Source organism: Delphinapterus leucas, chromosome 7 (genome assembly GCF_059928025.1).
Source record: "Delphinapterus leucas isolate spDelLeu-1000000601 "Yukka" chromosome 7, BTC_Dleu_Yukka2, whole genome shotgun sequence".
NCBI lineage: Eukaryota > Metazoa > Chordata > Mammalia > Artiodactyla > Monodontidae > Delphinapterus > Delphinapterus leucas.
In genome coordinates this window covers 100073423-100101380 of record NC_143135.1, presented here as the reverse complement: position 1 = coordinate 100101380, position 27958 = coordinate 100073423, and the positions used below count along the sequence as shown (strand labels likewise).

At 40.2% G+C, this 27958-nt stretch overlaps 2 protein-coding genes across 6 annotated transcripts in view; one reads left to right on the top strand and one right to left on the bottom strand.

Annotated features, from left to right (window-relative positions):
• Positions 1-6249: 6249 nt before the first annotated feature.
• SPA17 (sperm autoantigenic protein 17) lies at positions 6250-18393 on the bottom strand. Of its 2 annotated transcripts, none has more exons than XM_089915745.1 (4): positions 17855-18393; positions 12953-13023; positions 11092-11166; positions 6250-7753 (listed from the first exon to the last, which is right to left on the bottom strand). In XM_089915745.1, the coding sequence occupies exons 1-4, from the start codon at positions 18123-18125 to the stop codon at positions 7610-7612; spliced, it is 561 nt and encodes a 186-aa protein (XP_089771871.1). In that variant the 5' UTR covers positions 18126-18393; the 3' UTR covers positions 6250-7609. The 2 variants fall into 2 exon arrangements, with proteins under 2 accessions (XP_089771871.1, XP_089771873.1); XM_089915747.1 differs by having other exon boundaries at positions 16610-17943.
• Positions 17116-27958, top strand: part of SIAE (sialic acid acetylesterase) — a 37835-nt gene continuing 26992 nt past the window's right edge. For 2 of the 4 annotated variants that reach the window (XM_022560217.2, XM_089915744.1), the window contains exons 1-2: positions 17116-18190; positions 21789-21950. In XM_022560217.2, the coding sequence (XP_022415925.2) occupies positions 18124-18190; positions 21789-21950 (229 nt within the window). In that variant the 5' untranslated portion in view covers positions 17116-18123. Of the gene's footprint in view, positions 18191-21788; positions 21951-22022; positions 24613-27958 lie in introns of those variants that run through there. The other 2 variants (XM_022560211.2, XM_022560214.2) reach the window with 2 other exon arrangements.

The following is a 27958-nucleotide window of genomic DNA, read 5'->3' as shown; positions in this document are numbered from 1 at the left end:
TTCATCATAAGGAAACCCCCCCCCCATTACCTCATCTAAACATAATTATCTCCCAAAGGCCCCAAATAAATCACATTGGGGGTTAGGGCCTCAACATATGAATTTTGGAGGGGATGCAATTCAGTACATAGTATTACTATTTGGAATTTTGGTAATTAGAATTCATTTAGAGAATAAATAGAAATGTATATTCTTCTGTTATAGATTAGCCCCTGATCGGCAGGTATGCCCATCATTGAATTTTTATGCAGATGACATTAGATGAAGAAAAGACTTTTTAGGGACTTCCCTGGCAGTCCAGTGGTTAAGACTTTGCCTTCCAATGCAGGGGGCACAGGTTCGATCCCTGGTGGGAGACCTAAGATCCCACATGCCTTGCGGCCAAAAAACCAAAACATAAAACAGAAGCAATATTGTAGCAAATTCAGCAGATTTTATAAATGGTCCACATCAAAAAGAAAAAAAATCTTTAAAAACAATTAGTGTTAAAAATTTTTTTTTAAGAAATAGAAAAAAAAGACTTTTTAAATGTGCAGATATGTCAGAGATTTTCACCTTACCTATCATAGGTTGGGTCCCCTGGGAATGGTTTTTTGGACCAACAGTTTAGCGAGTTTGAGTAGAAGTGATTGATAGGAGAGTATATTCAGGACCAACACCTGTAGGGATGGTAGGGAAGCAGGACTGGATAGGGGACGAAGTTGAAATGTGATAAAGTTGCAACACAGCCTCAGCCAGTCCTATGGCTGGCTGAGAGCTGGGCTGGCCCTTCAGGGTTGCTTCAGTTTGAGGCAAAGGGCCCAGTCCTTGTACCACTGCAGTGACTAGTCATTAGATGCAAGCTGCCTCCAGCGAGGGTGCAATCTAGGCTGAAGCGGCTCCCAAACGCTGAAGGCAATCCCTAGAAAGGAAGTAGCCTTCAGTCCTGAAAAAGTGGGGTGGGGTGGAGGCAGGTCTGGCCAGCACACCATAGGCTTACGTTAGCCAAGCAATCTGAAAGCAAGTGACTCTAAACTCATCGTCCGGATTGCACTGTAGTGATCATGTTTCTCTACCAATCGCATGTTAGGTCTCCATCCAAGCATGCTTTCTACTGTTTCAAAAACAGGTTTTTCTGATAGCTTCCAAAATCGGTTTAATGCCTGGTTTATCAAACTGAGCCCTCCTTCGTAGTAATATAATTTCACTGGAATAAAATGCCTTGGTTCTTGGTCAGAAGCCTCTGAGACAGGTGTCTTCAGGGAGAGAATGATGGCCAATGTTCACACCTTCTCCATTATATCTGACCCCCTTGGGGTAGTGTGTTTATATAGTTCCTCTGGTGATTTCTTGGTCTTGGAGTGTTGGCCATCCTCTGCCACCGTGTTTGGTAATGAGTGTGGTGGCTCTTGAGATTTTAGTCACAGTGACATCACCACCTGGCAGGGGTTTGCTTTTTTGCTCTACACAACAGAGACTGGTTACTCCCAAGCACATTCCATTCACGAAAATAGTTTCACGTTGTGAAATATTGTATTTTGCATGTTCAGTCTCTTCTGAGAGCCTCACAGGCATAAATAACTGTCGATCCCAGTAGCTCTATTTGTCTAAAGCACTTCAGGTTGGAAATGAGTTTATTAACATCATAAATTGATACAAAATGGGTCATCATTATACGCTCCTTAGAGATAGACGGGAGAGGGAAAAGAGGACTAAAAATGAAGAGCCGAAGTGCTAGTCCTATGTTTGTAACCTGCACTTTAGAAATATCCTCAGACCAAGAGAGCTGCATGTGGGAAATTAGTACCTGGCTCCTGTATAATCTCCCCTCCTTCCCATGAAATAAGATCATGGGAAGAATTTCATAGGAGAAAAGCTGCAGTTGAAGAAAATATGGTACCTGTTGAAATGTTTTCAAATGTTAGGAAACTCAAACTCAAGTTGTTTGAGGTACAGAGAGGAACTACTGGGTTAATTTTATTGAGAAATTAGGGAAGTCAGTGTTTCGTTTGCTTTAGAACAACAACAAAAGTGAATGATATTATTAAGTATGGAAAATTATTAAACATTGAAAGAAATGTTTGCTTAATTAGAAAATTTTGACATTGACCCATGTTCTAAAATATTTTTTTAAATGCAGTACTTTAAGATGAAGATTATTTTAAAATAAAGTGTTATGGGGACTCCCTTGATGGTCCAGTGGTTAAGATTCCGTGCTTCCACCGCAGGGGTCATGGGTTCGATCCCTGGTCAGGGAACTAAGATCCGACCTGCCGCGTGGCAGGGCCCCAAAATAATAATAATAATAATAATTTTTTAAAAAATTAAAATAAAGAGTTCTGGACTAGAATAAATGTATGAAAAGGTAAACATATTTTGTTAAAGGAAATCTACTCTGATTTAAAAAAGAAGTGAATGATATATGTTTAGAGGCGGAATGACAGCAACAATCAGATTCTTATCTGGGCCTCATCTCTCACTCACAGAGACACGGATCGAGCTCCGTACACAGTGCAACAGAGAGCACGTCCCTCCAGATTATACTGGACTTATATTTATTAAAGAGGACTGATTGATGATCTTGATAGAAGGTTGCTATCCTCTAGGTACAGTGTTCATACGAACGTTTTATGAAAAATTCACGTTCACGAACTCTCACACGTGGCTGCTCACAGAGCAACATTTTGCATGTATTTTGAAAACGGTTTCCGTGTTTTCTCTCTCACACGATTTTCATATTCTCCTAGACTCCAAAGCTCTTTCTTTTGGGAGATTCCCCTGTTTGCATTGCACAGCTCCAAGGAACACCGTTCACATTGCAATTTCTATGGCAGGCGACTTAAATCTCTACGTGCCTGTGTTTGTTAACCCCTCCTTCACTGCTTTAACTATTTCCTTTTTTCTCGGTGCTTCCCTAGCCTTTGGTTTTGACAAAGAATTTAATAAATGGCGCAGTGTAGTGAGAAGCCATGTGGATTAAAGTACTGTGATGGGTATTTGTTGTTTGCTGCCCGGCATCCATTATCCCTTCCTCCTGACATTACTCTGTTTCCTTCAAGGAACTTCAAATTGCCTTGACTTTCACCCAGGTGACCCCTTACCCCAGGGGCGGGATCTGACGGTGATCGGTGTACTCCAATTAGCATATTCTTTTCCCCAGATCCCAATGATCCATTCAGGGATGGATGTATAACCCAATCAAAGATAGTTTGACAGAAGGGATATTTGTTAGGACTTCTCCCACTTCTGTTTAAGCCACCAGAAATAATTCACCCTTTCTGGCTGCATGTTAAAAAGGCTGTGAATGAAGTAGTAAATCCCTATCCTCCAAGAGCATACGTTCCAGCAGCAGGAAACAGGCAGTAAACAGGTTGGATGGAATGGTGTTCAGGAACAAGGAGAAAAATTAAAAAGGTAAGGAAAAGTGGTTAGAGAGGTAATGGGAGGCAAGATCTGCATAGAACTCTGTAGACCGTTATCAAGACTTTAGCTTTGACTCGGAGTGAGATGAGAAACCACTGGGGGTTTTAGGAAGAGCAGTCACATGATATGACATAAATTATAACAGGACATTCTGGCCTCTGTGTTGAAAGGGGAAAAGAATGGAGGTGGGGAGATCAGTTATGACAGCTACGAGGCTGTAGTTTATTGAAATATTGGTTCCAATTCTTCACTCCTCAATAGAATTAAATCTAGAGAGAGAGGGAAGCATATCTATAAAGAAATTGTGAGTGCAGCTTTTGACACATGGAGCTGACTAGAGTCAAACACACAGAAAACCCACAAAGTTTCTTGGAAAAGTTTATTGGCAAAGCATTGCCAACAACTAAAAGAGGCTGAGGGTGTGCAAGATGTAAACATCTTTGTACTCTCGGTTTTCTACGGACAGGAATCAGGTTGAGACACATCCACCCAAAAGGGTAATTTTCCAATGCCCTTTCCAAGGAAATATGTATGGAAGATGATGGAAAAAGAATGATTGCCTAGATTGTAGAAAAAAGAGCTATGGAGACTAGTCATTCTTAGGGAGCAGAACCAGCGCTTAATCATGAAACATTATCTCCCCTCCCCAAATAGAGGAACCTGAGGACCTTTGCTCAGTGGGATTTTATAATTGGTTTGGACCAGTGACTGCTATTTGCTTCCATTATTCTCCTTTATAAATGAGAGTACTTTTTAGTGGTTATGTTATCCCTGTCCATTAGTTGTGGTATGTTGGGCGTATGAGAAGACACGTGCTTTTTTTTCTTTTTCTGGCCATGCCACACAGCTTGTAGGATCTTAGTTTCCTGACCAGGGATCGAACCCATGCCCTCGGCAATGAAACCACTGGACTGCCAGAGAATTCCCAAGACACTTGCTCTTTTAATTCATAGGTCTCTACATCAAGAAGAGCCATATCAGGACCTGATGTGGATCCTGGACTTCAAGGATTTGATGGATCTTTTAGGGGCCGTGGGATAGGAATGAATGTATTTTGCATGTCAAAAGGACGTGAATATTTATAACCAAGAGTGCAGACTGTGGTAGATTGAGTTATTGGTTCCTCACAACTCTTCACTACCTCTTCCTAGTAGTACTATGCATACACGAGGCCTTTGCCACGGTTGCATGGTAAGCAGTGTATTTCCTCACCTCTTGACTTTGGGCTCGGTCACATGACTTTGTTTGGTCAATGGGATGTTAGTGGAAGTGTTAGGAGCAAAAGCTTGAAATATTCTCCTATGTTGGCTTTTCCTGCTTGTGCTTCTGTGACCACCACGAAAAGAGCATGCCCCGGGTAGCATTTTCAGCGTGGTCTCTGAATAGGACACATGAAGCAAAGGGACTGCAATTGACTCTTGGGCTCACAGCTTGAAGCAGACCTTCCCCAGCTAACCCACAAACCCTTAGCTTAGAGCAGACCTGAATCTACTCTCAAGCTTGAAGTCCAGCGCAGCTCAGCTAAAGTCTACACGGATCTACAGGTCCATGAGAAAAAATAATTGTTTTAGATCATTGAATTTGGAATGGGTTGTGCAGCATTAGTGTGGCAATGACCAATATAGAGGTAATTGCAGTAATTCATGAGAGAGCTGATGGGAGCGAGGACCAGGGTGGTAACAACAGAAGTGGTCAGATTCTGGGTATATTTTAGCGACTGAGTCCACAGGTTTTGCTGATAGATTGTAAACGGGGTGTGAGAGAAGGAGATGAGTTGGGGATGAATTCTAGGTTTCTGGCTTGAGCAAGCAGAAGACTGGAATGGCCATTTTTCAGAGATGGGAAAAACTGAGAGAATTGAAGATTTGAGGGGTATTATCAGGAGCACAAACATGCTACTGGACATGTTGTTTGAGTTGCATATAAACATCCAAATAGGGATGTGCAGTACGCAGTTGATTATACAAGTTTGGAGCTGGAGTGGAGAAAGGTCCAATATATGCAGGTGCACATCTGGGAGTGATCAGTATGCAGGTGGCTTTTAAAGCCGAGACTGGATGAGATCCACAGGTAAGTATGATCACTTGAAAAGGGGTCCAAGGACTGAGCCTCGGGGCATTTTAGTATTTGGTGGTTGAGGAGTTGAAGGATTAGCAGCAAAGGAGATTGAGAAGGAGCAGCCAGAGAGATAAGAGGAAAATCAGACACATGCAAATAAAGTATTAATTCATATGTATGGTCCTAAGACACCACAACCATTCCTCTTCTACATTCTCCTCTTTCTTTTCCTTCTCCACCAAAAATATCACCATCCCTAGATTTGTGTGTGTGTGTGTATGTGTGTGTGTGTGTGTGTGTGTGTGTGTGTGTATACTGACTATATGGAAGGCACAGTTTTAATCACTTCACATGTATGTTAGAATTATTGAAAAAGTTAACTGGTATCTTTTTTTGCCCCACTATATATTCACTGGGAAAAAACCTTTTTCTCTTCTGGTCTTCTCTCCAGGACAGGGAAGTCAAGTCTTTGCCTAATTTGGAGTCCCCTTGATAATCTTCCAAGCAGGATGAATTTGTTTGGGGTGGAAAGTGGTTGGATTGGAATAGGTGCTTTGAATGGAATGAGGGAATGAAGAGCTAGAATCCTGGAAGACAGTTAAATTTTTTCTCTCTAAGCCTGGGAGAAGGGGGTTAAGGATGGGTGGAAAGGGTCCATTGGGTATTAGAGACTTGTGTTTAGCTAGCACATAGCTCTCTATTGGCAGTAAGACCTTGGAAGAGGGATGGCTGCCTGGAGGTGAGTGGAGATCAGAGGATGAATGTCACAACCTGGAAATCATTGGCATAAGTCGTCTGTATTTGGGTGGAGAAGATCACTTGGGTGAACTTCTGTTGTAGAGCCTAATAAAGGCTCTGATAGGAAAGGGCAATCGGGTAACTCAAATGGGGTACCTTTCTGCTTTGCAAAAAGAGAATGTCTGAGCTTAAGACAAGGATCTCAGTGTATGCAGTTGATGTGCATAACATACGGCTGGTTTTAGAAGCTCTTCAAGTCTGAGCCGCCCAAGCATGTTATTGAGCTTTGGGGAATAATGGCTGTGTGACTATGAACTAAGAGAGGTCTCACCCTAGAACCAAAGCCTGGGACATCCACTGTGGTGCAGACAGGAATATTAACCAGCCAGGACATTACCTCAGTCTGCTGCTCATAGACGGCAACAACATTAGTTAAATGTTAAGACTCCACTTTCTCTCCATTTTGTTTTGGGAAGGGAACTGCATCTTTTGGTCTAAGACATGAACCCTGCAGTTTCTTGGATATTCTAGGGAGGGGAAGCCTCAAAAAGGGAAAACTGAACTTTCTAAAAATAAGGCACCAGCAGCTTGAATGGTTCATTGAAAAAAAAAAAAAAAGACATAGGCTCCTGAGTTTGTGAAATAGGTATTATCATTTACACATTAAAGAAACTTGGGAAGTTTTAGCTAAAGAAGAGAGCATTTATGATGTTATGATAACTTTTGTTTTTTTGCAAATGTTATGCATTAGTCTTATTCTGTGTGGTTCTGGAGAGCAAGACAATAAAAAAAAAAAAAAGAAAACTGTCAAGAGCTGCACGAGTGTAAGAGCGGATATTTACTACTAAATCCCAGCACGTGAATTGTGCGCAATGCATTTTTTTCAATAAAAGATTGCATACGTGACAAATGAAAACCAATGGGTGAAACTTACAGGGAGACAGATTTTTGACTCAACTTATCTTCTAATAATTTGAGTTATTCAAAAACTAAATGGACTATCCTTGAAAAGCAGTGGAATTCTCGACTACTGGGAGTGAAAGAGGAGCCAAAGGACTATTTTTCAGGGATGTGATAGAGAGGAGTTATTCATTAGATAATGGTTAAATCACACAGCCTCTGAGATCTCTGAAAACTCAGATACTCCAGCTTTGTAACTCTAAATCCAAGGGTCTCTAGACACAGACTTGGGAGAAGTATAAATAAGACTCATGATCTCAGAGAAGTCTTCAAGAGGCATGCGTTCAATGGCATGTTTATTAAACACATGCTCGCGACAGATTTTCACAACAGCAACAAATGTTATTTCACTACCTCAAATCTCACTTATTAAGAAAAAAAATAAGACAGTCACAACAAGGTTGATGGATTTGGATTTTTTCGTGTTTTCTGGGGGGTAAAGCCAGTCTCCTCACTCGTTTTCCTCTGTTTTTTCTTGAAGATCACTCGATTTCATTTTCTTTACCTTCTCTCTGGCTAAGTGTCCCCGGAAGGCTGCTTGGATTTTGAGAGCAGCATTTTCCTCCATGTCCTTGTCTTTTTCAGAAGATTCATTCTCAGAGAGGAGAAAAAGTAAAAGACTTCTTAAGCATCTCGTATTTTGATGCTATAAAAATAAGTGTATAAACTTAATCAACTTAGGGATGTAACAATTGAGATGGGTTGCTTCCTGAAGGAATTTTATATATCATCACGTTGTATATGTACCAAACGGTGAATGCCAAAATATTAGACATCTTGTTTTGTCACTCTTTGATATGTCTCTGCAATGAAAGATCATTGCCAACTTCTTCCCCGCAAAACAGTTCCTATTCAACAGCTTCCTATTTAACATTTTTTTGGGGAAAATAAGTGGGAATCCTTGAAGCAGGGTAAAAATGCCAAGAAGGGGCTTCCCTGGTGGCGCAGTGGTTGAGAGTCCGCCTGCCGATGCAGGGGACACGGGTTTGTGCCCGAGTCCGGGCAGATCCCACATGCCGCGGAGCGGCTGGACCCATGAGCCATGGCCGCTGAGCCTGCGCGTCCGGAGCCTGTGCTCCGCAATGGGAGAGGCCACAACAGTGAGAGGCCTGCGTACCGCAAAAAAAAAAAAAAAAAAAAAAAAAATGCTAAGAAGAATAGTAAATGTGCTGTTTCAAAATAATCATGATTACACAAAATGGATTATTTTTAATTTCTCAATGATTAGCTAATTAAAATCATACATTTAAAGTGAAATGCCAAAGAGGAATCCATTTAGTCCAATAAAATCAGTTTTAAGATGGTCGGTTGAATTTTTGTACACAGCTTCCTTTTTAAAAAACATTTAGGTATAATTTACAGATAGTGAAATGCACAGATCTTAAGTGTACAGGTCAATAGATATATAGCTTTTAATATATTTTTTAAATTAAAAAAGTGATACATATACATTTAAAAACTTAAATACCACTGGTAGTGGAAGTTTTCTCCATCTTCCCAAATCCTATACCTAAAAGGTAACCCATCATTATGGATTGAGTATATATATCCTTCTAAAACTTCTCTATATACAAATGTATTCATATGGGTATATATTTGCCTTTTTATTAAAAACATGAGATTATGCTGATCACAATGTCCTGCAGCTACTTTTCCCAGGTAACAATGTATCTTGGTTCCCTTTTTCCTTTTTTTTATGTTATTCAGTATATAATTCTGCCTATTCCTTTTTTTTTTTTTTATGATACCATTGTAGTCCATTGTACTGATATATTTTGATTTATTTGCTCATTCTCCTACTAATGGACCTTTGGGTTGTTCAACCACCCCCTCCCCCCATGACAAAGAGGCAAATCTATCTCTTAAACTTTATTTTTATTTATTTATTTATTTATTTTTTGCGGTACGCGGGCCTCTCACTGTTGTGGCCTCTCCCGTTGCAGAGCATAGGCTCCGGACGCGCAGGCTCAGCGGCCATGGCTCACGGGCCCAGCCGCTCCGCGGCATGTGGGATCTTCCCGGACCGGGGCACGAACCCGCGTCCCCTGCATCGGCAGGCGGACTCTCAACCACTGTGCCACCAGGGAAGCCCCTAGCTCTTAAACTTTAATATGCAAACAGATTGGTATAAAATCCTCCGAGATGATGCCCTAATGTGGGCAAATGAATTATGCTGAAGTTGGAAATCAATGGGCTCTCAATTCAAAATCATAAAAACCTGTGTAAGGGCACCTATTAAAGATGTAAGGAAATGACACTACCTTCCTTCTTTCCTGACCTCCCACTGCATCTTATGCTAATGTTAGGCTGAGTTGCACTGATATAATTCTGAGATGACTTATAAAGGTTATAAGGTAAACTTATGACCCACTGGGTAGGAAGTAAGGTATTCCTGGAGGGGGATTGCCCTTTTTGGGTGTCAATTATTGGGTAACTAACTGGGACATTAATACATGAAAAGAAACTCAGAAGTTTGGCCTTCAACACTGTAGACTGTGAGTTCTTCTTTCTCACTAGGCTTGGTCCTCTTGAATCTGGACTATGAAGCATATAGGCAGTGACATGTTGGTAAACGTTTAAAAACTGGCTCTCCAGAAAAAAAAATTGGTCCTGATTTGTAGTATTTATCATGATCTTAATACTCCCACTGTGGCTGATTTCAAGCTATCAAAGTGATATTATTGAACATGGGGTTGTGTACATATGTGCACGACTGTCTCTTAAGAGCTGGCTTTAGCACACCACTGAATACAGGCATCTTTGAGAGTGGACCGAGCCTAACCCACTGTTGCTTGGATGTAGGCTGTCAGGCAGGAAGTCATTTTTGTAGAGCGAAATGCATGGAAGATGAGTAGGACTCATTGTGTAAAGCCATTTTATTTGGCTGTATGCAATTCCCCATGAGCTTCCTTTTGTTATGTCTGAACCTTTACCACTGTGTGGTGATGACAGCATCAATTAGTGAAAAGTTCCTGAAGTGGAAGTTGAATCTGAAGGATGAAGACTGAGGCTGTATACCCTGAGAAAACCATAATTCAAAAAGACACATGCACCCCCAATATTCACTGCAGCACTATTTACAATAGCCAGGACATGAAAGCAACCTAAATGTCCATTGACAGATGAATGGATAAAGAAGATGTGGTACATATATACAATGGAATATTGCTCAGCCATAAAAAGGAACAAAATTGGGTCATTTGTAGAGACGTGGATGTACCTAGAGACTGTCATACAGAGTGAAGTAAGACAGAAAGAGAAAAACCAATATTGTATATTAACACATACATGTGGAATCAAGAAAAATGGTACAGATGAACCTATTTGCAAAGCAGAAATAGAGACACAGACGTGGAGAACAAATGTATGGACACCAGTGGGGGGAAGGGGTGGGATGAATTGGGAGATTGGGATTGACATATATATACCGCTGTGTATAAAATAGATAACTAATGAGAACCTGCTGTATAGCACAGGGAACTCTACTCAATGCTCTGTGGTGACCTAAATGGGATGGAAATCCAAAAAAGAGGGGCTATGTGTATACGCATAGCTGATTCACTTCACTGTACAGCAGAAACTAACACAACATTGTAAAGCAACTATGCCTCAATAAAAAAATTTTAAAAAAAGACTGAGGCTGTGATTTTTGTCTGTTCTTCCCCTTGGGGAGATTTTCCCATCCATAGTCTTCTTCCATAATCTTGGAAAATAAGATTTTATTTTTAAGGGGAAGAATGAGTTTTCCTTTATAAGAGGCATGGCTAAAACTGATCCACCAGTTAGTATATCACTGGTGCTAGTTATCTAAAAAGCAAAATCATGATTTTAGCAATATGGATAACAGACTGGATTCATATTTGGAGGATAATTTTAAATTGAGGGATGTCATTCTTTGTAGGAATCCAATAGTACATGGAAAATACAACTTACTAAGGCTGTCACCTCTTTCATAGATGTCTGAGACTTTTCTTTTCCAGGCTCACATTTCTCCAGTGGTTCTTGCTCCTAGAGGGGAGAGGGCCAAATAGACAATATTTCCAAAACAGTAAAGTCTTGGATCAAACTGCTTAAAGGTAATTTAATATTACTTTAAGTTATTGATAAGTGGTGGGAATTAAACATATTTTTTAACAAGGAAAGTAGGTTGGGAAAAGGGATAAAAGAAAACTCTCAAGGGAATATGCATAAACAAATATTAAAGACCAAGGAATTGGTTAAAAAAAGTTTGATCTTTTGTTTTTGGAATGTGTATAATATTGTTTTATATTAAAAACAAACTATTGTCTTATACTAAAAGTTGATATGATGCTGTAATGAATCCTGAACAAGGAATAAAAAAGAGGTGCCAATAGTTTCTCAAACAGGAATGAAATAAATGCTATTATATTCCATAGTATGAGGTCAAGTTGACTTTTTAATGATGTTTGTAGATTAAAAACTGAGTCAAAGAAGTAAGTTTTGCTGTAGGGAAGGATTTAAATAGAAAAAAAGGGAAACCAGCTCCATCTATTTTGACATGGTTACTGAAATATTACTCCAGAATAGAAGCATGGTTAATTCAAAACCTTATGGGAAGAGCTTCTTTAATTCATAAAACATAAATTTAAGCACATATAAGCTAATCAAATAAAGCCTTTAGAATTCAAAAGAGAAGAAAAACCACTCTAAAATTGCTATATGAATAAGTTTTTAAATTTTTCAACATTATTCCTTTGATTTCAATAAAACATGAACACAGAGAATCTAGTTAAATGGAAATAAACAGAACACCCCCATATCTAGCAGGCACAGATGGATGGAACTTCACTTTTGAATTCATGGAATAAGTGACAGGGGGATTTCCTCAGGAAATCCCCAAAATCTACTGTGCAACACCATCAGAATTTGACCTTTGTTAACTCCTTTTAATTCTAATATTTGCTGCTACTTCATGGCTAATGTATTATCATACTTGCTTAGAGTACTGCTTCTCAGACTTTAATGTACCTACAAGTTACTGTGTGGATCTTGTTAAAATTTAACCTCTACCTGGGGTAGAGCCGGAGATTGAATTTCCACCAAGTTGCCAGTTGGAGGCAATGACGCTGGATCACACACAGCCTTTCTCAACCGGTGTTCCTCATTGGGATCATAGAACACAGAATTCTTGAAGTGATTATTTTTCTCAATTTTCCACAGGATGGTACATAAATAGAATCATTCTAGATACAAAGAAGAGACATTGATTCCTTATGTGCAACGGATGCCTTTGGCTTAGGGCTTAATTATTTTGAGGCTTCTTGGTTGAGAAAGACTGGTTCTGAGAATGCTGCTAAAGAGAAGATAGATTCTTTCTCTGAACAGATTGGCTTAATAGTGAAGACTCTATACCATTACCATCTTTAATTCTAATCAGTCTTTTGTAAGACATCAATGATAATGAAATAATTGGACAAACAGCGCTTTATTTTATGAAATATCATCCATTAATTCAACCAATATTTATTGGGTATCTGCTATTGATAAGCACTGTGATACTCAATAACATTGGAACAACAAATGAAAGTAATTATTCTTTCACTTTCAAGTACGTGCTTCCTGTTGATCATCTTTAAATTTAAGCTAAGTACTGTACACGATGCAGATACCTTAGAAAAGAATTTCTTGCCAGAAAGAACAGCACAATCAAAAAGGTTCATAAGATATTTGTGATGCTTCTCACAATATTCATGATTTTGGGAGATCCCAATAATCTCTGTATCGGAGACAGGGAGAAGAATTAACCAAATCCAATAGCTTCACGGGACCATACCTTGAATGCATGGTTGTTATAGAAGCGGTCATCTACCTTAGTCCCCCATTCTGCTGGATCAAAGTTGGTTTCTAAATAACAAAAATATAATAATTTCAGACTTACTTTGAGATCATTAAAGTAAATGTAGACTAGTAACATAAAATGTTTTCTTTTTCAAATTATAGGTCCTTTACTGCCAGTCAAAAATTCTATTGACGCTGTACACAGCCTACTGCTGTAGATATAACCAGTGATTATTAAATATATGATGATGAATTAAACATTAGATGAACCCTTGAGGATATTTAGAAAGGCAGTTAAAAAACCTAATTGCTGCTTTCAGAGTTTACAGTAAAATGGGAGAGACAGAGAACAAATGCTAATACTTAAATATAAGTATAGAAATTTATCGTTATATAATTATGGAAACTTATTATGTATTAGCAAACATGGGGGAAAATGTAACAAAAATAAATGTTAAATAGTAAGGAAGTTTGGAAAAGTGAAGGATGGGAGAAGTTTTTAAAAATTAGGCATATTATGTAGTCAGTTGACATAGAAGTATTTAAACAGAATTTTTCTTTAACTTTTCATTATGAAGAATTTCAGACTTAGAAAGTAGAGAGAATAATAACAAATTTCCATGAGCACATTACTCAGATTCAACAATTATAATCTCATGATTGATCTTATTTTATTTGTAACTTCACTCACTTTCCTGCCCTTCCTTCTGATTTTCAAGCCAATCCCAGGCATCCTACTATCTTATCTACAAATACTTGCTTCAGTATAGTCTCTAAGATATAAAGCCACAATACCATTATCACACCTAAAACTACTAACAATAATTCCTTAATATCATCAACTATCCAAATTTCTCCCATTATCTAATATATTTTTGTTTATTTATTTTTTTACTGCTGATTAGTTCAAATCAGGACCCAAACAACGGGCACACAGAGCCTTTTGTTATGTCTTTTAAATCTCTTATAATTGAAACACTACCTCCCAGCCCACATTTTTTTCCTTGCAATTTATTTGTTGAGGAAATTGAGTCATTTTTCCTTTGGAGTTTTCCACAGTTTAGATATCTGATTTCATTCCCACTATGATTTTTTACCAAGTTCCTCTGCCTTTGAATTTCCTGTAGATTGCTAGTTAGATCTATATGTCTTATCTGATTCAGGTTTGAGGTTTTTTTCCCCAAGGATACTTCATAAGTAGTGCGGTATAATTCTGCCAGGAGATATATAATATCTGGTTGTTTCTCTTTATACAATTCTTATGGGCCCATTGATGATGACTGCTCAGATCATTTCTTTAGGGTTGCAAAATGGCAATGTTCTAATTTGATCATTACTTCTTTATTTCTGGAGTACTCAATAAAAAATACTTTCTCTGTTTGGTTACCCTGAAATACAGTTCTTACATAAAAGGCAGGTTAAACGTTTGATTCTTTTCCTTTATTTACCGGTTTTCAGATTAATCAGTTGGTTCCTTAGGATCCTCTCAAAGAGTTTTCTTGGTTCTTTTTTTTTTAGTAAATAATTATGAACTAATGAATATTTAACAAATTGAACGAATTTCAATCCACTGCATTTATTAATCTTATTGATGCTCTAATTGTCCAAAATTGGCCAGTAGGGGCTTATTCAGGTGCTCAGATGTTCCTGAGTCCTTTGGAAACAACTCATAATCTTTGATAGTTTTCTTATTTTCTGGTATGGCAAGGTGTTGAGGCTCATCTTGCATATTTCCTACCCAGTTTATGGGATTGGTTAGTTCTCCAAGAAGCTCTGGTTCCTGGAAGATGGTAGCTGGAGGCCAAAGTCTAGGGACTAGGTGCTCACTGGTACTGGGTTGGTCATTGTTTTGAGGCCTTTAAAAAATATAGAGAGCTAGAAAGTAATACTTTCACTTTTCAAAGAGAAAATATATCATGAGGTCTGATGATATTTTTCAATTCAAATTTAGAATTACGGGATTTTATCAACTTCTTTCATTTTTATATTTGTATGTCATTTTTCTTACACTAAAAATCCTATTCCTAATAACAGTAGGATAGTTACTTATTTGCTATGTTCTACAATATATAAAAATTACAGAATAACTGTACTATAATATTATTAAATATCATTATTTTCAGTGATGACTGAAAACAATTTAAGATTTCTTTTTAAAACTTCATTTTATTTTTAGGCTATATCCACCAGGAATGCACAAAGTACTGTGTTATAAAGTCTCTTGAAATAATTCTTTTTTGTGCGGTTATGTTACCCATTTAATACTAGTTAGGTTCATTTGTTTCACTTTGCTTCTAAATTTAGAAATTGCTTAACAATTAAAAAATTTAATTCTATTTTATAACTATGTGAAACATATATGATTTTGAATTTAAGATGTATTCAGACAAGTCTAGCTTCTATCCTGTTCCCTCTGCTCTCTGTTCCTTCTTCTGCTAGAGGTAAATGTTTTTTTGCTTTTTCTTTTTAGAGGTAAATGTTAATTTTTTAAAGATTTATTCTTCCATTTAAAAAATATAAATGAACAGTTATGTATTCATATCAACACCTCTTTGTTAGATAATTGGTAGCATACTAAATACATTTTTTCCACCTTACTTTTTTCACTTAATATATCCTGAGGGTCGCTGCATAACATCATAGAGATCTTCCTCGTTCCATTTTCGTTCGTTTGTTTACAGCTATACATTAATCAGTAGTGTAGATGTACTCAAGTTTATTCAAAAAATCCTCTATGATGAATATTTGGGTTGCTTCCTCAAGTAACAATAAATTGTAAAATGATTAAAAATGGAATGTTTATTTGCTTGTGACTATCTCTAGTCATCTTTACTACTCTGTTGGAATACTGTAATCAAAAGTAATGATGACAGCTTAAACAAAATGGTTGTTCTAGTCAGGGTTTTTAATAGAAACTTATAGCTGTAATAATTCTCATTTTGACCAGTGGGTCAGGTCTTGATTGTCATGAACTGTCAAGGCTGGGAATTTGGAAATTTTATTTATGGAAGTGAAGAAACTCTGCTTTAGCTCTCAACCAAAGAGTCACTGTTGGCAGGAATCTTAGTCTCTGGACAGGATGGGACCTTGGAAATATAGAAAAAGAATATAAATTACCTTCCCAAGCTGGAAGTTCACTTTTCAAAGCAGTTTTTCTCTGTGCCTTTATTGAGGAACAGTTTCATATACCCCTGTGAATACCAACTTATTGAATCTAAGGAGTACAGAATTATTTTTTTACAACACTTAATAATACTTTCAAGTAAAAAGAGTCAAAATGTAAAGAAAACCATAAACTCTCCTCCCAAGAAGAATAGACAGTCAACTGCCTGGGAGGCATGGGAACAGCATGTTGGAAAACAGACAGCTACAGTGGGTGCTCTCTTGAGCCCCCTTCCACCCCACGTGTCCATGAGAAATACAAAGAAGAGGGTCTGAGTGATAAACAGTAATCTTCAATAATGTGAAATAATGTGATTTAAGAGAGCCTGTCAAAAAGGCACATGCTGTTTCAAATAGCAAGAACTGTTAGTTGAAGATACCTGCCCCATAAAGGCTTTCTGTGGAATAGGAATGGTCTTAAGCAGGTCTCACCATAATCAAATGCTTAGTCTCTTATTTTTAAAAAAATGCCGATTTTAAAAAAGCTTACTCCCTCTTTTCTCTAGAAGATTTTCAAAATATGCTGCTGCAAAAGCTGGTATATTGTCCGGTTGCTCCCTCAGAATCTCGCGTGTGAGCCCTTCAAGAAGATTCCCAAATCCTTGTGGAATTCGGTAGTGGGTGCTGGAGAATGGAATCGACATCTCCTTGGGAGGAACTGCCTATTGTACCTAGAGATTCATTAAAGAGTACTGTCTTTAAATTTGTCTAATTTTACTTATATAATCACAACTATGACAACAAATTACTTCTGAGACTCCAAATTTCTGGACTTCAGTCCTTTTTTCCCCCAACACAGCTCAAGTCCATCCATTTCTTCCAAAGAGTTTTGAATTTTTCCATTATTAGAATATTAAAAATATTTAATAGGTGAAATTATTTTTTAAAAATAATTTCCTCCCTCTTTGTCTCTAAAATGGTAATTTTTCCTATCCCACAAGAATTTAGAGAGAATGATTGTTAAAAATTCATCTTAAATTGCCGAAAAGACCCTGTTTAAGGTCTAAAATTTAAAAAAGAGAGAAAAAAAAACTAGTCCTTGTTATAGAAATTAATTTGTCGAGTGAATTAAGTTTCACACTTAGTCGTTCCCTTAGCTTCCACTTCTGAAGCATGACCTACAATGCCTCGTTGAAGCATCTGTATACTCTGGAAGGGGCAGTGGGGACAGAGCGGCTGGGGCAAGGTCATGATTTTGCAGTTCCAGCCTGCAAAGTTTGGGGATGCTTACATTTTCTGGTTTTGTCTCGACCCGGTCTTCGCTTCCTGTCTTGGAATACAAGGGTCAGATAAGGATAGCTGCTAAGCAGCGGGATGGGCTACTGAGTCTGCAAACAACACTCAGGGACCTGGCCCGTTTGTGAGAGTATCAATGCCGAATAAGGCCGGAAGCCGTGGTAGGGGTCTAGGTGGGGGACTAGTCGGTTTAATGAGGCCGAATCTATAGAGTTTTTCCTTCTTATTTTGAGGGAACAGGAAATGAGGCATTGAGTCATTCTAGGGTTGTGAAAAGGAAAAGACTCTGAACAAACGTGGGGAGTGGAGGGCGGTCGGAGGGGGAACACAGGTCTAGTCGGGGGCGGCACGGCGAGGATCTGGGATTTCGGACTCGCTGCTTGGCTCCCAGTCTGCCCTAGGCTTCCCGGAATGCGGCGGGGATCCTGAGAGAATACGAGAGGCGAAGGGAAACGGCGAGGTCTCGATTTCCGAAAGGAAATGCGGTAAACCGCCTCACCTCTTAGGTCTCTCAGAGCTGGAGCTGATGGTTCAGGTTGTGTTTTCTCGTTGCCGGGAAACCGTGTTTTGTTTTGTTTTTTCCATTCAACTACGGCGGCCGAGGAGAGGCACGGGCCCTCCCGGAGGCCGCGGACAGCTTCGCGGACTGAACGGCCTGGGAAGGGCGGAGTCAGGCCTTTTCCGCCCTGAGCAGGCCCCGCCCACTGCCCCGCCCCCGATGGCGTCCCCGCCCCGAGGCCTTCGCTGTGGTGAGGGCTCCTCACAAACATGGTCGCGCCGGGATTTGTGTTTGGGCTCGTGCTGCCGTTACTCCTAAGGGCCGACGCAAGTGCAGGTGAGGCGGCCGGGCTCGGCCCGACCCCTGCCCGTCCGTCAGCCTGCGCGGGCTCCGAGATACCGCGTCCTCCGCAGGACCGCCCCCCGCGCCCTTCTCTCTAGCTCCGGGAAGGAACTCCGGGTAGGAGCCGGGTTCCACCACCCGGGCCTCGGTTGCGGGTGTCCGCTGGGCAGGAGCCCCGGCCTGTCCGCTTTCTCCACTCCCTTCCATCGCCCCTATGTTGCAGCATGTGGGGCAGCGGGAGAGTTGGGTTTATCTAAGGAGGGGAGGCCCAAATGTGCCCAGACCGAGGCCCTCAGTGTCTGAATAATTGCAGGGGAACTCGAAGGGGAGGGGGCGAAACTAGTTAGATAATATTTGGAAACTGGTGACTGAGTCATCCAAAACATTTCAGTGCAGCCCCCTCAGTGGTGCCCCTGGGGAGGGTTTGCTTCAGGCTGGGTTGCTTGGGGGAATTAAATTTTCCTAGTTTAAGTGGTGATTAGGGCTAAGGCATACAACCCCCTCACTAGCTCAGAGTATGTAAGACTCAGCTTTGATTCCTGCTGCAGCTCGCAGACACTGGTGGTGGGATAATATGCATGGCATTGGGGAGGAGGATGACTCACTTTGACTATTGTCCAGGTCATATCGTGTCATTTGAATACCCCAGACTGGATGCTGGGTCACAGAAAAGAAATGAAAGTTGAGGTGGGAGAACAGAGTGTAGAAAAATGACTGCACTACCTAAGAACCTGCAAAGTACCCAGATGCAGACAAACCGCAGGCCTTAAGTGGTTTTTCAGGGTTTAACAAAAGTGAAAACTAGCAGCAGTTTATATCATTTCCTGAGTCATCCCCACTCAGTGACCTTTGAGTCCAGTATATGAGGTGGGGAGAAGGGAAAGAAGAGAATAGGGCCCTTATTCTATTAATTTTTCTGTTAAAGGCTGTTAACTTTAACATCACTATTTTATCTTTGCCTTTGGGTCATATTGTTACATCACCTTCATTAACAATGACTTTATTTTTTAATTTATTAATGCTCTAAATTTTCTTCCCTTATTTGGTTGCATATCCTGACTTCTTTCCTTCAAATCATTCCCCCTGTGCTCATGTTTATCACGTAATAGTTGAAATGTGCAAACATGTATGTAGCAATGATAAAATGAACACCCAGAGGCGCTTCACCCAGCTTAAGAACTAGAACGTTGCCAGTTTTATTGAGACTCCATGGATATTCCTCCCTAGTGCATCCACCAGTTCCTCACCAGAGGTAACCACTGTCCTAATTTTGTCAGTCTACTTTTAACTTCCCAGAACACTAATTCCTGTTTTTCTACTCCAACACCCAAAGGAAACATTGAAGACCTAAAAAAAAATCAAATGTTGTGTCTTTTATTTGACAAAAACAATTACCAGTCCCACCTCCTTTCTTGTTCTCCTGTTTTGTCCATTGCTCAATTCCTTGGTAATGTTCCACTGTCTATTCTTATCAGCTTGGAATGTGAGCTTTATAAGAACAGGGAATATGACTTGTCTGTGATTTACCACCAGGATCTAACTGTGGCAGAGTGGAAATTGCAGTGACTTTGGAATCAGGTGGCTTGATTTCTTGTCCTGTCTTAAACTACCTATGTGATTTGAGGCCAAAGAAGTTTAACATCTGTACTGTGTTTAGCTTTCTGCCTGACACAGTTACTCTTCCCAGTAGAATGTAAGCTCCCTGCTGGCAAGGATTTTTGCCTGCTTTTTTTTTCTTTCTTTCACTGTTACATCCTCAATGCTTAAAATCGTGCCTGGCACACAGTAGGCATCTTTAAGTGTTTGTTGAATGAATTAATGCGCAAGCTATTTTAAAAAATTACCTAATCTACTTGGGTCTCAGTCTGTTGATCAGTAAATAACGTGATTATACCCCAGGGTGTAAAAGATTTTTTCCACCTCTAAAATTCTTTAACTCAGAATAGAGCCATGCACAAAGAGGTTCGGTGAATGTGTGTTGTCGAAAACAGACTGACTGGGAAAAGTATTTTCCCCAACATTTGAGAAGGTGGCTGCACACCTCCAGAGCCCCTTATTTGCCTGGGTTCATGCCTGTGGCAGCCAGTTTTCTTCAATCCCTTCCCCACCCCATCCTCTTTCTGCTCAGCTCTTAGGCCTTTGGTTTATCAGGTTTTGTTCCATATAAAACACTTACCCAAGACAAGGCCTTCCCACACATGCGCCTCTTCCCTTCCCTCCAACGTGCTTATGCAATTCTGGGCTGTTGTAGTCTCTTCTTAGAGCGTTTTGCTCCTGGTAGCTGTGCATCTCCAGCCCAGTGGGTCTTCCGGATGATCTTTGATTGTCATGTAGGTTTTATGATGGAACAAACTCCTAAGAGAGAGCTGAGGATGTCTAGGGACTGGGTTGTTATTCGAAGTGCAGGAAAAATAGGCCACCAAGTCTGTGTAGGAGACCCCATTAGCTGTGCTGCCCTGTTAAGTATAGCCTAAGGGGCTGTCATCATTGTAGCTTCCAGGGGGGAAAATGTCAACTTTGTTAGTTCTGATTCTCTTTCCTGCCAATCATTTTTGTTTAAAACCCTTTAAAAAAATCTTAATTTTGTTAATTATTTTCTTCTAGGGAGTTTTGTCTGTTTTGTTCAGACAAATTGGGATATAACTTTAAAAAGTTTTTTTTCCCCCTGATGAAGTTTTGATGAGGAACCCACTGAGATAATTTGGATAGATGCTTGTTATTAATAAAATACTTCGATATAGGCTGGATGTTAAAAATAGGAATGATATAGTTAAAGTGAATTCTTATTCAGTCTTGTTAGTGACTGTCTAGAATAGAATCCACAGTTTCAAGTGCTCGTTCTCTTTTTGTATAATTTAGCTTGTGAAATGGGTGAATTGCAACAAAAGACCTTTTGTTCAGACACTTTGACCTTCTGTCTTTCACTGACCTTATTTTTTGCATCTTAATTTATCTGAATTTACCTTAGAAGGAAGCAGACTTGTTGCAGATATTCATAAATGTTTATTTAGAATTTTCAGTGGGTTGTCAAAAAACACGATAAGGAGAATTATTGAGGGAAATTGACACTGAGAGGATGGAAAGGGGGAGATAAAGAGGGGGGAAAAGTTTAGAAAAGGCTGTGTTGAAGAGAGGCAGCCTTCTTTATTCCCAGCTATGAGGAGTGGGAGTGGTAATGGGAAGTAGGGAAAGGAAGTGGTTTATTTTTCTCATGAATACCGTCTGTGAGGTGCATAAAAAGAGCATTTTGGTGATTTTGGGGGGAGAGAGTCAAGCGTTTGGGCCAAACCTTAGAGCAAAGGAAGATGAAGAGCTTTGAAAGGGAGGAGGCTTGTGGTAAATGGGTTGCCCTAGGCTTTTTGAGTTTTCCTTATTGGTCATCTTGTACTGTGATGCATATTGCTGGAAACTGTTCTTGTTATGTTGCTTAGCTAATTAGGAGGAATAAGCTCTCACTTTAGAAAATTAAAAGGACTGGTTATCTTCAAATTCTCATGTATTAAGACTGTATGTTCCTTGCCATTTAACCAGATTCAATCTGGTGATGAATCTCTCCAACGATGCTCTCCTAAGTGTTTGCTAAATTTTTTAGATGTTGGTTTTCGCTTTGCTTCCTACATCGATAATTACATGGTGCTGCAGAAGGAGCCTGCAGGGGCAGTGATTTGGGGCTATGGAGTATCCGGAGCCACAGTGACAGTGACTCTGTGCCAAGATCAGGAAACCATCATGAAGAAAGTGACCAGTGTGAAAGGTAAGACAGGCCATCCTCCGCTCAGCTTTTGTCTTCTTCTGCCACCTGCTGGATGATCTGAAAATGAATCCTAATAGTCCAGCTCAGGTTATCCATCCATCCATCGATCCATCCATCGATCCATCCATAAAAGTTCTTTGAGTATTTACCATGTGCACTGAGGATACAAAGAAAAATAAGACCAAGTCAAAGTCCCTGTCCTCAAGGAGCTCATGGAATAATGGGAATAGACAGACACCAAGCCATGTAGTGCAGTGTGATAGGTGCTCTGGTGGAGGTGGATATGGGGTATCATGGGATACAGAAGAGAAACATCTAACTCAGATTGGATGGTAAGGGAAGGTTTCCACTGAAGGTGACATTTGAACTGAATCATATATAAAAGAGAGGTAGTATTGAGGAGGGGTTAAGAACCTAGGCTCTGGAATTCACCGTCCCCATTCAGACCCTGACTCTGTCGCTTAATGGCTATATAACCTTGAACATGTAATTTAACATCTCTGTGTCATAATTTCTTTATTTGTATAGCAGTGATAATAATAATATTTAGGATTATTGTGAGGGTTAAATGAATTAACATATCTAACGTACTTAAAACAGTGCCTGGCACACAATAAGTACTGAAGAAGTGTTAGCTGTTGTTATTTTTGTTACTATTATTATTATAATGTTTAGTCAGTCACTCAAATATTTACTGAGTGCCTACTGAGTGCCAGATACCGTGCCAGGTACTGGTTATGCAGTGATGAGCAAAGCAGATGTGGTCTCTCCCCTAATGAAGCTTATGGATTTGAGGAGAGACAGAAAAATAAGAAGCAGTTACAGTTAAGTGTAGTAAATGCCACAATTGGGAAGTATAGAGTGCTATGGGAGTGCTTAAGAGGGAAAATTAACTTAGTCTAAGGCTTATTTTGAAAGGTGAGCAGGGCGAGCCAGGTAGAGGGAATAGCCTGGGCAAAGGCATGGAGGCGTGAGTGAGCCTGGGTCACTGGAGGAATAACAGGCAGGTTGGCTTTTCTGGACCACTGGGGTGTGTGACCGGTGGTGGATGGCAGGAGATAAGGTTGGAAACGTAGGGAGGCTAGTTTGTCGTTGCTATGGAGCGTACACTGTACTTTGGATAGATGGATTTTAAGCAGCAAAATAACACAGTCCAATCTGTATCTTAGAAAGATTACTGTGGCACCACTGTGGAAGAAGGATTGGAGATGCATGAGACTACAGGTGGTGGGACCTGTTAGCAGGCTGTTATGATATTTAGGCAATAGACATTGAAGGCTTGACCCCAAATAGTGGCTAATTCTCAAATAGGTGAGAATTAGCAGTTAGCAGGCTTCACAGCAGAGACGTCCTAAAAGGAGTCTGTGTCTAGAAGAGATAAAGATGTAAAAAAAAAAAAAAAGAGAGAGAGAGAGATAAAGATGTATAAGATAACGTGGGGAGGAGCTCAGAGTTACTGGATGCAGGAAGGTGTGTTCAGGGCTGGGTCAAGTGGAGACCTGGTTGTATCTTAGTTAGAGGTAACTAGGGAGCTATGGGATGTTGAGGTGAGAGTCAGGTGAGGAGGCTTCTCTGCGGGGGTGGAGTTAAGGTGGAGGCTGGTGGTTTGATAGGGACTTGAATATATATGTGACAGCGAAGCTTGTGGAAATTTTATTGGCCCCTGAAAGCAAGGATTACCTGATTTGTTTTGTCAATATACGGGACTGATATCCAATCCAGAGCGATCCAGATGCTGGTGCAGACTTTTAATAATTCATTTCCATTCAGCAAACATTAAGAAATACTAAGTACCAGGCATAGATGCAAGGTAAGTGCTTCTAGTTCTTGGGTTTTAAGTCTTTTTAAGGTAAGAAGCTTATTGGGTGAAATTCAGAGACCTGAAAGGGAAGCTTAAGCTGATTGAGAAGTTGTTCTCTGTTAGATTTAAATGCTATTGGTGACTTGTAGGATACACCGAAAATGAAGAATTCAGGAGACTAGCAGTGCTTTCTTTTTTCTTTTTGTGTTGTGTCCATCTCAGAAATGAGCAGTACGGAGTACAGATAGTGGTACTCTCAGTAAAAAGACATTGATTTAGAGATCTAAAGAATTGATGTAATTGTTTAAAAACAATAAATAGGATTTCTTTTCCTTAGTGCTAAAAAATAGCATTACCAGTAAATATTTAGGAGACAGAGACTGTACAGTGTCGTAGAAATAGAGAAAGCACATAATACATAGCATTTCAGTTTTTAAAAATATTCTTATGCATTATTTTTAGTTTTTTCCCCTTCATGGCTGTTGCAGGGCCAATATTTGGAGTGTCCAGAGACGAGACAAGAGGGTAGGTGGTGATGAGAAGGAATAAAAGGTAATAATTAGTGGATGAGCCCCTCTTCTCCTTTACGGTGATAGTGAACCTGCTCACTTATTTTGAGTTCAATTCTGTAAACATCAACCGAAGGCTTATTATGTATAAAACACTGAGCTAGCAACCCTAGAAAATACAAAGAAGAATGTGCCCACCCTCCAAGAACTCACTGTCTCATGCTGTCCTTTCACATTTAGCAATGTAGGTTCAAGTAATACTTCAGTTTCTTCACTGCAAAGTGATGCTTCATTTGGAGTTAAAATATCCAGCAGCAACTTAAGGGAGCCAAGTGATTCGTGGACTCTTGAGGTAATTTTACAGGAAAAGAGATTGTTATTGGTGGGGTGGCGGGTAGATCTATTTGTTAGGCTCTCCACACTGGCTTGGGAGAGAAGAAAGGTACTGTGGTTTATACAGATCCACAAACCTACTTCAGTGGACAGCGTGCTCTGTCCTGCCCATGAAGAAAAATGGATAAAATGTTATTTGGAATAAAAGAGATAGACATGTAAGAAATTTCACAGGGCAGCGAAGAAAATGTTTCTCAAAGGAGATACTATAGGGCATATTGAAGGGTTGACTTCTATTTAAATTTTGATGATGACTCTGGGATTTTCAGCCAGACTCTCTATCTCTGTTAGTATTTATTACCTATAATCCCCTAGGTGCCCACAGCAAAGTGGAATTTAACAACGTAAAGGTTTTTGTCCAGCAGACTGACACTTAAGCATTGGGAAAATTAAAACCTGAGGGATGACTTGGAATATGGTCAGGTTCTGGGCCTGTTCAAGCCATGTTGTCAAGTGATGCATGATGATTCTCTCAGACACAAGGAGTAAAATTGGGGCAAATAGTCTATATCCTCTCACTTTGACACACATGGGGGATGCATATGTAGGTGATAAACTGAAGGTGTATCTGCCTGAATTTGTCATGATTGAGGTAAATAGAAAATACAAAAGGCCTAAACCTCTTAGAAAATTAAAGATCTCCTGGTTGCAGTGTTAGCGTGCGTGCTAGTTTTCTATGCCACATAATAAGTTACCACAAACATAGGCGCTTAAAACAAACACACTTTTACTATCTTACAATTTCTGTAGATCTGAAGCCTGACCATCATTTATCTGGATTCTCTACTCAGAGTTTCAGAAAGCTGAAATCAAGGTGTCGGCTGGGCTATATTCTCATCCAGAGGCTCGACTAGGGAATGATTGGCTTCCAAGCACCCTTAGGTTGCTGGCAGATTCATTTCCTTGTGCCTGTAGAATTCATGGCAGCATTTCTGCTTCTTCAAATCTCTGACCGCTAGACCCTATTTAAAGGGCTCACCTTATTTAGGTCAGGCCCACCCAGGATAATCTCCCTTTGGATTAATTTAAAGTCAACTGATTAGGGATTTTAATTATATCTGCAAGACCCCTTCATCTTTTCCATGTAATGTAACTTAATCATGAGAATGGCATCTTATCCCATTTGCCATTTTCTGTTGATTGGAAGCAAATCATATATTCTGCCTGCACTTGAGCAGAGGGACTATACAAGAGTGTGACTCACTGGGGGTCCCCTTAGGGTGTGTCTGCCATAGCAAGCTATAGTTTAAGTAACTTGCATCAACAGTTTTATTGATAGAAAAATAGTTAAGCTTTTTTTTTTTTACATTCATATTTGGTGGTGGTGGAGATGAACTTTATACAGAATAATACAGGTCAGGCAGGGGCGGTTTGGGCAGTAAGGCCTTCTTTAGCTCCAGGTCACTTCCACAAACCAGTGGACTCGTTTGTAGCTGGTGAAGTGCCAGGCTTCTGTGGGGGAAGAGGTGATTAGGGCTGCTTCCAGCTCTAGGTTTTCTCTCTTGGGAAGGAAAAGGTTGTGGGATAATTTTCCTTTTTCTCTTCTTGGTTTCTGAGATTTGGCACAATAACCTGAAAAACAATTAACATCTGATGTGAATAGCAGAGAAAATATAGCAAGATGTACTACTTCATGACTAATCATGTCTCTAGACAAATTCTTTTAATTTTTTGTCTTTGATTGTTTATTCCATTTTGAGGTGGGGTTGGTCAGGGAGATGGAGAGAACATGGAGAGAGTTCTTTACTTATGCTCATGGCTGGAAGAGGAAGAGAAGAAGGACAGTGAGAAATAGGCCACCAGATACACTAACCATTGGGCAGGAAAACACAAAGCCCCAGTCAGTTTGCGTGGCTTTCTTGTCAGTATAACCCAGGAGGACTGGGGTTTGCTCTCTGCCATTTACTTGATGGAGTGCCTGGCACCTGGTAAACGCTCTCAGTGGCTGTACAATGAAGGAAGGGCATGAATCTTCCTAGATAGAAGAAAGAACGGGAGGAAGCAGAGGTTTGAATGCAACAAAAATGAGCATTTACAGAAACATGAGCCCGGATTGGTAAGAGATGTCACAAGATAGCAAGTGATTGGGGCCCAGAGGAAGGAACCAGAGCAAGTGTTGCTCAGAAAGCCCATCCAGCTCAGCAAAAGCCAGCTGGATGGTGAACTTTAACTCTTTGTGGTTTGTCACTCAATTTTAAAAAAATATTTATCTATTTATTTATCTATGTTTGGCAGCATTGGGTCTTTGTTGCTGCTCACAGGCTTTCTCTAGTTGTGGTGAGCGGGGGCTACTCTTTGTTGCGGTACACAGGCTTCTCATTACGGTGGCTTTTCTTGTTGTGGAGCATGGGCTGTAGGCGCACGTGCTTCAGTAGTTGTAGCACACAGGCTCAGTAGTTGTGGCTCGCGGGCTCTAGAGCGCAGGCTCAGAAGTTGTGGCGCACGGGCTTAGTTGCTCCGCGGCATGTGGGATCTTCCTGGACCAGGGCTCGAACCCGTGTACCCTGCGTGGGCAGGCGGATGCTTAACCACTGTGCCACCAGGGAAGTCCCATCACTCAATTTTATTGCTTGGACTCAACCTAATGGACTTGGTGGGTCAACACAGTTTCTGAAATCTATAACTGGACGTCACTGGCCTGTGGTCAGCTCCACTTTCACCAACTGGTCCTTAACGGACAGGCCAAGGCCTAAATAATTCTCCTTGTGAAACGTCCCACCCTTGCCTTGAGTCTAAGAAACAGTCTTCACAAGGGCCGCTCTCCTCTGTATATATTGATACTTACATGGCAGTAAATCCACATTGTTTTAAACAAATTATTTCTGAGTTACTTTGACCATTAATAACCCCTCTGTAGTGGAGCTGGTTTCCCCTGCCTTGCGTGGCAGTTAACTTTACTTAACACTCATTCTCGTGTCAGAGTTTTTCTCTTATGAAGTGGGAGAGGAAAAGAGCTAGAAACTAAAGGAACTCGAGGACTAGAACAGAAGGAAGTCTTGGTGGAAGTGGAGCAGTTTCCTGCGGGGGAGCAGTCCTGGGGAACAAGGCTCAGATCTCCATGCCTAGCTCTCTTCAGACGCTTTAGGCTCTAGAGGGAGCTCATCCTCCAGGTGTAGGATGGTGTTGCCCTGTTTTGCCCCAACATCCCCCCCTTTCCTTCTTTGTCTTTTTCTTGCTGGGCAGCAAAGCTTTTCGGAAGCTCTGGTGAAGGCGCTTTTCCACACCAGCCATATTGCCTGGATGGAGACTAAATGTAAATACCTAATTAACAGCAGTGACTAGGAATAGCTTGCACAGTAGTAGAA

Bases quoted from the DNA above. Each gene is read 5' to 3' on its own strand.
- SPA17 (XM_089915745.1), bottom strand. From the start codon at position 18,125: ATGTTTGTGAGGAGCCCTCACCACAGCGAAGGCCTCGGGGCGGGGACG. The intron at 11,167-12,952 runs GTATGGTCCCGT...TCTCCCCTCTAG, and splicing joins ATAACAACCATGCATTCAAG to GAGCAAGAACCACTGGAGAA. The intron at 7,754-11,091 runs GTAAGTTGTATT...CTCCTCTCTGAG, and splicing joins TGAAAGAGGTGACAGCCTTA to AATGAATCTTCTGAAAAAGA.